This window comes from Aplysia californica, unplaced genomic scaffold (assembly GCF_000002075.1).
Source record: "Aplysia californica isolate F4 #8 unplaced genomic scaffold, AplCal3.0 scaffold01335, whole genome shotgun sequence".
In the NCBI taxonomy this organism is placed as follows: domain Eukaryota; kingdom Metazoa; phylum Mollusca; class Gastropoda; order Aplysiida; family Aplysiidae; genus Aplysia; species Aplysia californica.
Window position 1 is genome coordinate 101,707 of NW_004798605.1, and position 11,781 is coordinate 113,487.

At 42.1% G+C, this 11,781-nt stretch overlaps 2 protein-coding genes across 2 annotated transcripts in view; one reads left to right on the top strand and one right to left on the bottom strand.

Moving 5' to 3' along the window:
- Window positions 1–3,472, bottom strand: part of LOC101859217 (sulfotransferase 1A1) — a gene marked incomplete in the record, with an annotated part of 10,414 nt that extends 6,942 nt beyond the window's left edge. Inside the window, 2 exon segments of the mRNA XM_013090554.1 lie at window positions 173–521; window positions 3,029–3,472. Of these exon segments, the coding sequence (XP_012946008.1) occupies window positions 173–521; window positions 3,029–3,472 (793 nt within the window).
- Window positions 3,473–7,743: 4,271 nt separating this feature from the next.
- The window catches only part of LOC101859376 (coiled-coil domain-containing protein 157), a gene marked incomplete at its 3' end in the record, with an annotated part of 17,003 nt that continues 12,965 nt past the window's right edge, over window positions 7,744–11,781 (top strand). Inside the window, 3 exon segments of the mRNA XM_005112614.3 lie at window positions 7,744–7,939; window positions 9,397–9,670; window positions 10,471–10,654. Of these exon segments, the coding sequence (XP_005112671.2) occupies window positions 9,417–9,670; window positions 10,471–10,654 (438 nt within the window).

Genomic DNA, 11,781 nt, shown 5'->3' on the forward strand with positions numbered 1-11,781 from the left:
CTTTGGCTGAGTGGACTATGTTGTTATGTACGATCTTTGGCTGAGTGGACTATGTTGTTATGTACGATCTTTGGCTGAGTGGACTATGTTGTTATGTACGATCTTTGGCTGAGTGAACTATTTTGTTATGTACGATCTTTGCGTTCACCGGAAAACCTGCCCACATACATACCGCACTTCGGATAAGCCACAATCATGACGTCATCGTCTCTCATTTGCATATTTCTGAGGGCCTCCACTTGAGCCACAGGATCGCTCTGGTTAGGGAAAGGAATCACGCGCCAGCCGTGAGCTCGCACACCGCTGTCTTGCATGATCTTGGGCGGACCAGCGGGGTTCTCCGGACCACCTTTCTTCTCTACGTCACCGTTTTCTGCTGCGCTCTTCGTGTCCGCCATTTTGGTTTTTTGGGGGGCTGGGGGGAAGTTTTTCGTTTTTGCAGCGATGTAAGTGGGTGTGGCTCTGATGTGTTGTTGCTGCTGCTTCTGATGATGTTGCTGTTCTTGTCGTACCACTGCAACCTTCATCAAATAAATGAAAGGAAAATAATTGTTGAGGTTCCAATGTTGCAGACCTTACTAAAAAAAAAAAAGCTATACAAATACTACTTACCTATACAATCTGTGCTATACAACCGCGGAACTCGGATTCAACGAAGACGTTGAGCCTGACTTTCAATTTCTTTGAATCCAAGCGGGTTAATGTGTGTGTTAGTTGAATCCGAGATATTTTTTCAAATTGATTTTTATGAAATAAAAAGCGGGGAACCCAACTCCTTTCGTTGATTCCGAGGATTTGGTTGAATCCGAGTTCCACTGTATGACAAGTCTTGAACAAACGATCACTTCTTATTGGGCGACCTCAGAATTACACAGCTCTATTTGCCCAGTACCTTGTAGTTTTGAGAAATTTGAACGTAATAATGTTTTGAGTTTCACAAAATGTCAATCTATAGATTCGTCGAAGTACTCCTGTTTCTAAACTGAAAAGAATTTCAAAAGTTTTGTCAACTGAACCTCCACTGGCTACACTCACAGAAGAAAGACGAGAGGATGCACGCTTGTCTATTGTGGGCTAGAAAAAGGATGCGCTGATGTCATGTTTGCCTACGTCTGTAAGATAAGATCAGATAATATACATCTTTATTTGCCAGATCCTGACACACTGGTTTGGTGTTTCACCACGTGTACACACACACACACACACACACACACACACACACACACACACACACACACAAACACACACACACACAGGCGCACACACGTATGTTTAAAGTCAGTCACATGCATATTAATATAATAGGAATGAACAGTAATATAAACAATAATAATAATGATAAGCATATTATACATACTCAGTATTCCGATTGTAACTCAATGTTATTCTGATGCATGCTCTGAGGTCATATTTTATTATATATTCCCAAACGTCAACATATAGGCCCATGAACTGTGTACATGTACAGGCTTTGTGAAGTAGGGATAGGCGAGTGGGTGGTTGGCGGATGCTCTGGTGTGGTTTGTTCATTCTTTCCTACCCACCAAACATCTATTGTCCTTATCTCTCCTTCTTCTTTTTGGGGTATGTCACTGTCTTGCAACACATCTATTCTTCGGCACTTATATTATGACCTTATTGTCTTGCAAGTGCCGTAAAACTCTTCTTAAAACTAAAGATAGGCGAGCGAATGTACGTCTGTCTGTCGCTCGACCTTTGCTTGGCTATGGCGTGTACAGTTCTCCCTGCTAGGGCCTGTTATCTGTGGGAAGATAGTTCCACATGAACCCTTGATGTCACCTCGTGTGTTTTACCACATCACAGGCCTTAGTTTTTCTGTCTCATTGTCTATTTAAGGGTGCGGTGGCGGAGTGGTTAGTGCGCTCGTCTCCGAAGTGGAAAGTCCGGGTTCGAGCCTCGGTTCAGACACGGATTTTTTTCGCCCCCTCCAGCCCACCCAGCAGAAATGGGTACCTGACTTCGAGTTGGGGAAGTAAAGGCGGCGTGGAAAGGAACTGGCCACCCAACCACAATATGCCGAAGGCCCAGGAAGTTGTCTCACTAACAAGGCAATCCCCAATGTCCGGATCGGATGCGGGAACAACTTTTTAAAAACTCTATCTACTGCTGCGTCTTTTCCTTGTGACTGTTCACTCCGTATTACTTGGGCATTCATGCGTGTACATGTCAGTTTGTCGATGTTTAAGCGCTTCATCAGCTGCTTGCACTGTATGCTTCCCGGGAAGCTGAGAATGTTTCTGAGTGTTCTGTGGTCTACTTACTGGGGTAATAAAATCTAGTGTAAAGCGCACAGAGCTTGCTGTTGAGCGGGGTATGCTCTATACTGTGCAAGCTATTTATTATTATTATTATTATTATTATTATTATTATTATTATTATTATTATTATTATTATTATTATTATTATTATTATTATTATTATTTTTACTTACTTACCAGAATCAACAGGGATCAACGATCACGGAGTCGGTGAGGAAGAGAACACTACTGTGATGTTTTCTGCAATGTCCCGTTATCGGAATGAGCCGGACCAAACAGTCCGTGACGTTATATAGGCCCGTGTTTTGCCGTGACGTTATATAGGCCCGTGTTTTGCCGTGACGTTATATAGGCCCGTGCTTTGCCGTCTACGGCTTGTTAACCCCCTTGCCCCCGTAGCCAGGACAGTTCAAACCCCTCGGGGGCGGTTGCATCATGCCAAGTTTTGAAGGAGTTAACTAAACAGCGGAGTGGGGTGATGAATCCACGTATAGTCACCAACAACTGCCGTCAGTACCCACTTATAGACACCGAGCGAGGTCCCTACACATGGAAGTGGGCCAAGGGGGTGCGCTGGAAGGTCAGAATCGGGGACCCTCATCCTACTTAGGTCTTCATCCCGAATGTATGCCTTCTTGTTTCTCTTTTATGTCGGTGGTTACCGCACGAGACAGCCGTTAAGGCAGCTTCGACTGTACTACGTCTCTCAATAGGCCTTATAATACATCACGGAATTTGAGGAAACAAACCTTCATCCACGTTTGGAAGTGTGGAAACCACGATTCGTCACTGCTGTCGGTGAGCTGGCCATCGTGTACAACCCAGCAACCAGAGATCGTACAAAAATGATGGCTCTGACTCCCTGTCACTCCACCCGGTGATACACAGGTAGCCTTGTGGATCCTCTTGTGGGGGAAAACAGAGCCTCCAGTGACAAAACTGTTGAAAGCACAGATATGAGCAAATCGTTCACCGTTCTCTTTCATTTGTCCCAAACCGTGTTGTCCCATAATTCCCTCATAACCTATGTTGTCCTGACCAATCTTGGCATTGGGATCTCCCAGTATGATGTCGACATTATCCTTCCTTGGTAGTTTGTCGATGACTCCCTGGAGCAGGCTGTAAAAGTCGTCCTTGTCTTCATCCGAAGCATCATTTGTTATTTGTTGGGGGTAGATCTGGACTATATTCATGAATTGGTGCTCTTGATCCTTGTAGTGAATGAAGCCATGATGGGGCGGGGGGGGGGGGGGGGGGAGGGGGGTAGACTGCGACAAGTAGGTTGCTCTGGGCCTACCTCTGCCTCGTTTGTTTTCAAAATTTCCAGTGCAAGCTGGATGTTCAAGACCTTTATTTCTATCTAGGTGTCCCAAAAACTGATTGTTTTTAACAGTGAGCGTATCTAGGTGTCCCAAAAACTGATTGTTTTTAACAGTGAGCGTCCCGTGTGGGTCAAGAAACATGAACCGTTCTTGTGGAGACTGTTTGGCCAGTTTTTACAGACACCGCCAAAGTCCACTCTGGACAGTTAGGCCTTCATTCCTTCATAGAAAGATATCCAAATCTACATGTTCTTGTAACTGCTTCGAAATAATCATTGAAAAAAAAAAATATTTACACTGATTTTTGAACATTTTAACATTTTAAGATCTAACTACTGACCCGAACCAGCCGTACAGTACTGTTGCGAACACAACTAACTTGTGTTTCGCGCGCTCATACGACCTTATGCAGTTGCGAGCGCCCTAAAACCCTATACAATTTTTTTTTTTAAAATCCTTGTATGAATTGTAAGCGTTACAATACTTGGACAATTGTCTCATCCTTCCATTTTAGAAACCGCTTCTCTAATTAGAACGCTTATGTAGGCTCTACAGTCCCAAAAACTCACCTAGTTTGCCGCATAACTTGTTTGTTTCTCTTGGAGGGGGGGGGGGCATATCCAGGAAGTAAACACGTGAAGTAGTACTTATTGCTGCGTGGAACGTGTTACAAGTAGAGTCACTTCTTTTCGAGTGTGTCTTCTCCTACATAACATTCCGCCACACGCTCACAAACTTGCAAGCATCTACTATGGCCTTATTTTAAGTGAGGCCGATGTCAGATAACACGGGACACATTATGCCACAGGCAAAAATACTGCACTATGTAGGGCAAAGCACTTGTATGTCACGTGAAAAAAAATGTAGGGAATAAAATAGTCCTTCAAATTCGTGACTCAAACAAATGGGCCAAACTAAAGCTACAGAGCACTCGGTGAAGACATAAAGAGCTAAGAGTTAAATATAACTATAAGTAGACTACACATTCGGAAAACAAGCCTTTTGCAATAGCCTGTTAGATTGTTGGTGGTGTCTTGAGTGTATCAAGGTACATAGAGGGCACGTATTCTAACAAAATAAGAGCAAACATGTTGTTATTTTTCAAATTACAGAGTAATTGGTTGTTGTTGTTGTTGTTGTTTGTTTTTTTAAAGAAGAAAACGAGAATGTTGTTATAAAACAAACCCGGTCCTGGAAATCGAATCTTACAGGTTCACAAGAGAGTCAACCCTTTGCTTTAACTCCACCTCGTTTGTTGCAACTCGGCGATAATAGGGAAGTTATACAATCCAAATTGTATTCTTAACTAAAATCTATGGTACGAAAAAAAATATTTTAAAATTGTAAATTGGCTGTCGCCACTGTTGGATGTTATAGAGGGTGCCTACTACGGCTGGATCGGGCCGATCGCCCGACTCGATCGCCTGAAACTGAAAACAAACACGTTTGTTTTTTAGGCGATCGACGATCGAGTCGGGCGATCGGCCCGATCGGCCGATCACAGCCGTAGTGGGCACCCCGTGTTAAACATGAACTTTTAACGTCAAGCTATAAAGTAAAACCAAGTCGGATTTGAACTAACGTAAAAAAGACAACTACAACCGACTTCTGCCCCACACGATACAATGTATTATGTGACCTATGTGACCTTATGTAGTTGCGAGCGCCGTAAAACTCTTACCAAACTTAATTCATAATGGAATATGGATGGTCATAAACGGAACAGAATCCTATGGCTCATTTATTTGTGACGTCAGCATAGCCCAGAAATCACAAAGTACCTCGAGTGTTCGCGGTTTATTGTACCATAACAACAAAGACTAGACATAACAAAATACCAATACAGCAGTATTTGCGGTTTGTACCATAACAACAAAGACTTCACCTTCACCTATCCCGTAGACTGGGTGTCCGTCGGGGCTTTTGAAGGTTTGGCCACCAGCTTCCTCCACTCCTTCCGGTCTTCAGCTTTCCTGGGCGTGTCTTTGAGTTCCAGGCCTGTCCATTCCTTGATGTTGTCCTCCCAACTCTTCTTCGGTCTGTCTCTGCTTCTTTCTCGCTGGGCGCTGCTTTGTAGGATCATCTTGGCAGGCCGGATGAACGAACAAAGACTACAAGTCACAAAATACCAATAGAGTATAATTTGTGGTCCTCACATAACGACATAGCCTAGAAGTCACAAATACCTATAGAGTATTTGTGGGTGAATAGAGAGTAGCGTTTTATATCTATGGTGTCACATAACGACATAGCCTAGAAATCACAAACTACCTTGAGTATCTGTGGTTTCCATAATGCAGTCAGATCTTGCCACGAGTCAAAACACAGAGATACATGTACCAATTAGCCTAGCGCGCCCTTCAGCGTTTGGCACATGACATTTGTTGGCATGCATGGACATTTTTCGCCATCGAGTCTTTTTTTTTTTTTAGGTAAGTGTTTTAAGGCGCTCGCAACTGTGCAAGGTCATATGAGCGCGTGGGACACATTGAACATTTTTAATTGGAAGGAAATTTTGAATTTTTACCCGGGCGGCGGTTGAAGCCTGCTCTTATAGATTTTAGATCTCTAAAGGATCTTTAACGTGCACAACTTGCACACGGGACCTCGGAGATTTTTCACCGTTGTCCAAGAAGGCTATGTGTAGATCTTTCCTACCATAATAAAGATCAGGGGTGTGTCTGAAAGACAGCAGTAAGAAGGAGCTATAAGGAGTAGCAGTAGAAAGGCTGCAGAAAGAGCCAGAATCCCAGAGGAGGGGCAAAGGAGGTGAGGGCGTGGGGGAAGAAAGTGGAGACGAAAGCAGACGACAGAACATTGCTAGAGAGCAGGAAAGGATCGGTGAAAGGAGACAATTATAGACAAGAAACTGTTTCCGTTGCTACCCGGATTCGAACCTCGGACCTTTGAATGAGAGGCGAACACAATCATCTCTAGACCACGAGAGCCCCCACGAGAATCGTCGAGTCTGATATCTCCAAATGTCAAAGAAAACTTCTCACTCTTGACTTATATTTCCTTTACTTCAACGCCCTCCCCGCAGTTGCTCTGTAACTTCCAATGGGCGTTCTTGTTTCGTTGGAAACAATTTTATTTTAAGTAATTGTTTACATTGGAAGATATCTGCTGTTCGATTTCTGGTCAATTTAGTTTATCTCATGAAACATTTCCTGTCATGTTTTTTGTCGTTGTTGTTGTTTGTTTGTTGTTGTGTGGTTTTTTTGGTGGGTTTTTTTTTTGGGGGGGGTTGTTTGTTTGTTGGTTTTTGTTGTTGGTTAGTTTGTTGGTTTGTTGGTTTGTTAGTTTGTTGGTTTGTTTGTTGGTTAGTTTGTTGGTTAGTTTGTTGGTTTGTTGGTTTGTTAGTTTGTTGGTTTGTTTGTAACCTGCAATTTTCAAATAATTTCTTTTGGTGACTTTTATTTTTATAATTGTTTTTCAGCTAAATCTGCAAAGAAAACTGTTTTATAATTTTTCCCCCCCCCCCCCCAAAACCACTTAACCCCCCCTCCCCCCCTCTCCCCCAACAACAAACAAAAACAAACAGCCGACAAAAATTGCCTAACGGGCGAAAAGCTGTCGGTTTGTTCAATTCGATTTTGACGAGGGCCTGATTTCACAGCGTACACGTTTGACATAACATTTTGATTAAAATTCAAATGTTCCCAAAATTAAAACGATAGGCTGGACTGAACTTTGATGGACCCACTATAGATATATGTATTAGATCTAGATATTATCTAGATTCTAGATCTAATGCGCCATAACAACATATTAGGGTGTTTCTTGCCCGCCCCCCCCCCCCCCCCCCCCCGTTAGTGGGGGGTTTCAAGGGGCTTGCTTCCCTGGAAACAATAATGTTTTAAAAAAACCAAACACATACATGTACAATCAAAACAAAAATACTAAAACAACAACTAGCTAGGCTCAAAAGTAGTTCAAACCCGGTTTCGTTCAGTGTTTAGTCCACCAAAGTTCAATCTTACCAAAAAATATCCTTAGAAAGAATATATTATTGTGAAGGGTTTTTGTATGATGAGCTGTCATTCATTCCGCACCACACTAGGGGATACATTTTATATGGTTCGAGAAATAATTGGTCACCGTATACCGGAAGTGTACTCTTATTCTCCTTTGGCGTCTGTGGCGACGGAAGTGAAAGAAGACAGAATGTGAGAATTCCATTTGAACGAAGATATAAGTTGTTGTTATTTATTGGCTTCGTGTTACAAGTGATAATTTTTTAAATACTACCTGCCACCAACGATGTTAGACGCATTAATGACGTGTTTAAGCGGTGGATTGTAATTTGAGCAGTCTGTGTAATCCCAGACCAACAAGGTAATTTAGATTTAGATTCTTGTCTAGAATCTAGATCTAGATCTAGATCTAGATCTAGATCTAGACTAGATCTATAGATCTAGATCTAGATCTAGATATCTAGATCTAATATCTAGATCTAGATCTAGATCTAGATCTAGATATCTTATAAACTAAGATCTTTCCTATCTTAGTCTTAGTATTTTTTGTCATAATTAGTAGATCTATTAGTAGTAGCGACTGTAGCCTTAGTCTAGTAGCCTGTGAGTCTAGATCTTTATTAGTACTAGAATCTAGATCTAGATCTAGGAATATAAGTACAATACCGTACTAAAATACTACTAGAATCTAGATCTAGATCTAATACTATAATTATAATAGGAGGAGACAAAAGAACTCAGCAGGGTGCTATGTGTGGGACATTGAGAGGCAGTTATTTATAGTTATTGATATTATCTTAAAACTTGTTTATTTGACTTGCTTTTACCGAAAAAAACCCCCCATTTACCTTGAGTAGAAGTTAAGATACTTACGGTTGAAAGTGGTGGGATGGCCTGGTGTTAGAGTTAGAGATCAAATTAGCGAGAATGGTCACCAAAGGGTACGTGGTGACTTCCTAAGCTTGAGTGCCCGTGGAAACTGTCAATTTATATTTTTGTGCCTTTGATCAATGTTTTTCTGTAAAATCCACATAGAAGTGTTCGCAAATGGACATATAGGAGGTTTTGTTTCCACTTTCTGCCCCCACCCCCTCACCTTCTTTGCCCCCTCCTCTGGGCTCCCGACTCTTTCTGCAGCCTTTCTACTGCTACTCCTTGGCTCCTTAATTTCTTACTGTTGTCTTTCAGCCACACCCCTGATCTTCTGGTAGGAAAGATCTACACCTAGCCTTCTCAGACAAGGACGAAAAACTCAGAGGGTCTGTGTGCAAGATTCATTGATGGTCCCATATCAATAAGAGTAAGCTTCGGCCGTCACCCGGGCATAATTCAAAATTTCCTACTGACGGAAAATGTTTAATGTGTTCCGTGCTCTCATATGACCTTCTGCAGTTGCATGTGCCGTAAAACACTTGAAAAACCCCCCCCAAAAAACAGCGATATCTCACATTTCTGTGACGTCACAAGCTGTACTGATCTGTCGATTGCTTTGCCAAGTACTTTAAGAGAGATCAAATCTTTTGATTCATGATTCAAATGTCAGCTGAAGTCATTTCTGTTTTTAAATCAGTAAGATGAATATTTGGAGTGATTTTCTTTTAGTCAGAACACGTTTTATGTTACTGTTGTACGTTGTACTGTATTGTAAAGCGCTCAGAGCCTGTGTACTTATATATAGCTAAACCCTGATTAAAGTACACATGCCCTGAGCGCTATACAATACAATACTATAACAGTAACATAAAATGTTGTGTTCTGACTAGAAAAAGAAAATCCCTCCAAATTTTATTATTACTACCGGAACTGTTTCCCCGACAGTTGACGGCGCTTGCGGCACCATGGCCTATCTCCTGGGTCGCCAGGATGTCATGGAAAGTCTGCAGTCTGACGTCCAGGATCTCCAGTGGACCATCACGCAGATCTCCTCGCGGGTGGGGCCTGTTGCCGCTCAGTCGTGGAAATTTCCGGACAAAATGGCCGGTGACCTTGACATTGAGGATTTGCTGGACCTGTACGATTGCTCCGGGGAGTCGGAGGAGGCCGAAGACAGACAGGTGGCTCATATAGCTCTCTACGAGCTTCTCATAGACAGGTGAGGTGTCATGTGGCTCTGTATGACAGGTGAGGTGTCATGTAGCTCTGTATGACAGGTGAGGTGTCATGTAGCTCTGTATGACAGATGAGGTGTCATGTAGCCCTGTATGAGCTGTTCATTGACAGGTGAGGTGTCGTGTAGCTCTGTATGACAGGTGAGGTGTCGTGTAGCTCTGTATGACAGGTGAGGTGTCTCTGTATGACAGGTGAGGTGTCATGTAGCTCTGTATGACAGGTGAGGTGTCATGTAGCTCTGTATGAGCTGTTCATTGACATGTGAGGTGTCGTGTAGCTCTGTATGACAGGTGAGGTGTCATGTAGCTCTGTATGACAGGTGAGGTGTCATGTAGCTCTGTATGGCAGGTGAGGTGTCATGTGGCTCTGTATGACAGGTGAGGTGTCATGTAGCTCTGTATGACAGGTGAGGTGTCATGTAGCTCTGTATGACAGGTGAGGTGGTCAGACAGTGGGATGTTGAGAGCAATTTGTCGTATGGCCTGATTCTTAGGTTTAAACGTTTAATTATATATATATATATATATATATATATATATATATATATATATATAAACACACATACGCAAGTACACATACACGCACACTCTTATTCTTATAGTATTTTTATCTTATCTCATCTTATCTTATTCGTATAGTATTCTTAACTTATCTTAACTTATCTTACCTTATCTTATCTTATCTCATCTCCTCTCATCTCATCTCATCTTATCTAATCTCATCTCATCTTATCTCATCTCATCTCATCTCATCTCATCTCATCTCATCTCCGACTCCCAACAGGTTGCTGTTTTGCATCCAGGCCCTGTCCAAGTTCTCCGTTTCTCACCTGGGCAGCCACGTGTCGAACGGTCAAGCAGACACCGCTGGTGTGGAGAGTATGGCCGGGTCAGTCGGGCTAGTGGTCAAGGAACACTGGACACACATGAGCAGTCTGCAAACGCTCTACCATCAGCTGCAGTCAGAGGTCAGTCCGGTGCTCGTATGTGAGGCGTCGTGGTGAAATCAGGCACTCGGTCAAAATTATGACGTCGAAGAAACAGGCATTTTTCCTCCAGTTTGGACATTTTAGCAAATTTTTGTTTTTTGGCTCAACACCTTTTATGTCCATATAAAAACACATTTTTGTGTCAATATTGCTGAAAAACGTTGATTAATGGCACATAATATATATATATATATATAGATTTTCAGTTTTCAAAGACCTCATGCTATAGAAGTTACATAGCTTTTATTACCATTTTTACGATAATTTTACCCCTCAAACCATGCTACCCCCACCTCCTTCAATCGCAAATATTTCGACTTCTATTCAAGATAGATTCATGTTTTTTCATAGAAAGCAAGGCAAAAGAACAGGCTTTGAGATGATACCAATAACTCCACATGCCCAAAAATTGACAAGCGCCTGATTCCACCACGTCATGTCACATATGACCTTCTGCTGTAGCGAGCGCCGTCAAACTTTACTAAGAATAAAACTAAAACTGCGAGGTCAGTCTGACTCTTGTGCAGCAAATCACGACCTCAATGCTTTTTTTGTCCTATCTCTATATTTAATAACAGTGAAAACAGTCCTTAACAAAGAGTGAGCCTAAGAAGACGTCACATTTTCACTGTTAAGAAGAAATGGAGAAAGGGCAAGAAAGCACTGAGGTCGCGAAAGGTTTAACCCTATCTGTACGTCATGTTTTACTATCGTATCCATACGACGAGGGGAACTCTGTGCCACCACTTAACCTTATCCGTACGTCGTGTTTTGCTATCGTATCCATACGACGTGGGGAACTCTGTGCCTCTACTTTCCAAAGAGGAAATTTACTCGTTAACTCATTCGCTACGTATTATTTTCGGCTTGTGGACGAATTTTTTTCGGGAGGGCGAAATCAGATGATGACTAGTGCGTAGTTCACAGGTCTTGGGGGCCATAAATTCAAATAAATATCAACATATTATATACCAACATTTTCAGTATGGTTTCTAGAATACATCTGTATTGTTTATTTGAGTATTTTTCAACTTTGGTTCCTGTAAGAGGCGATTATGCAACACAATTGTGATTGGTTGCGGATAAAATTTGAAAACAAAAAATTT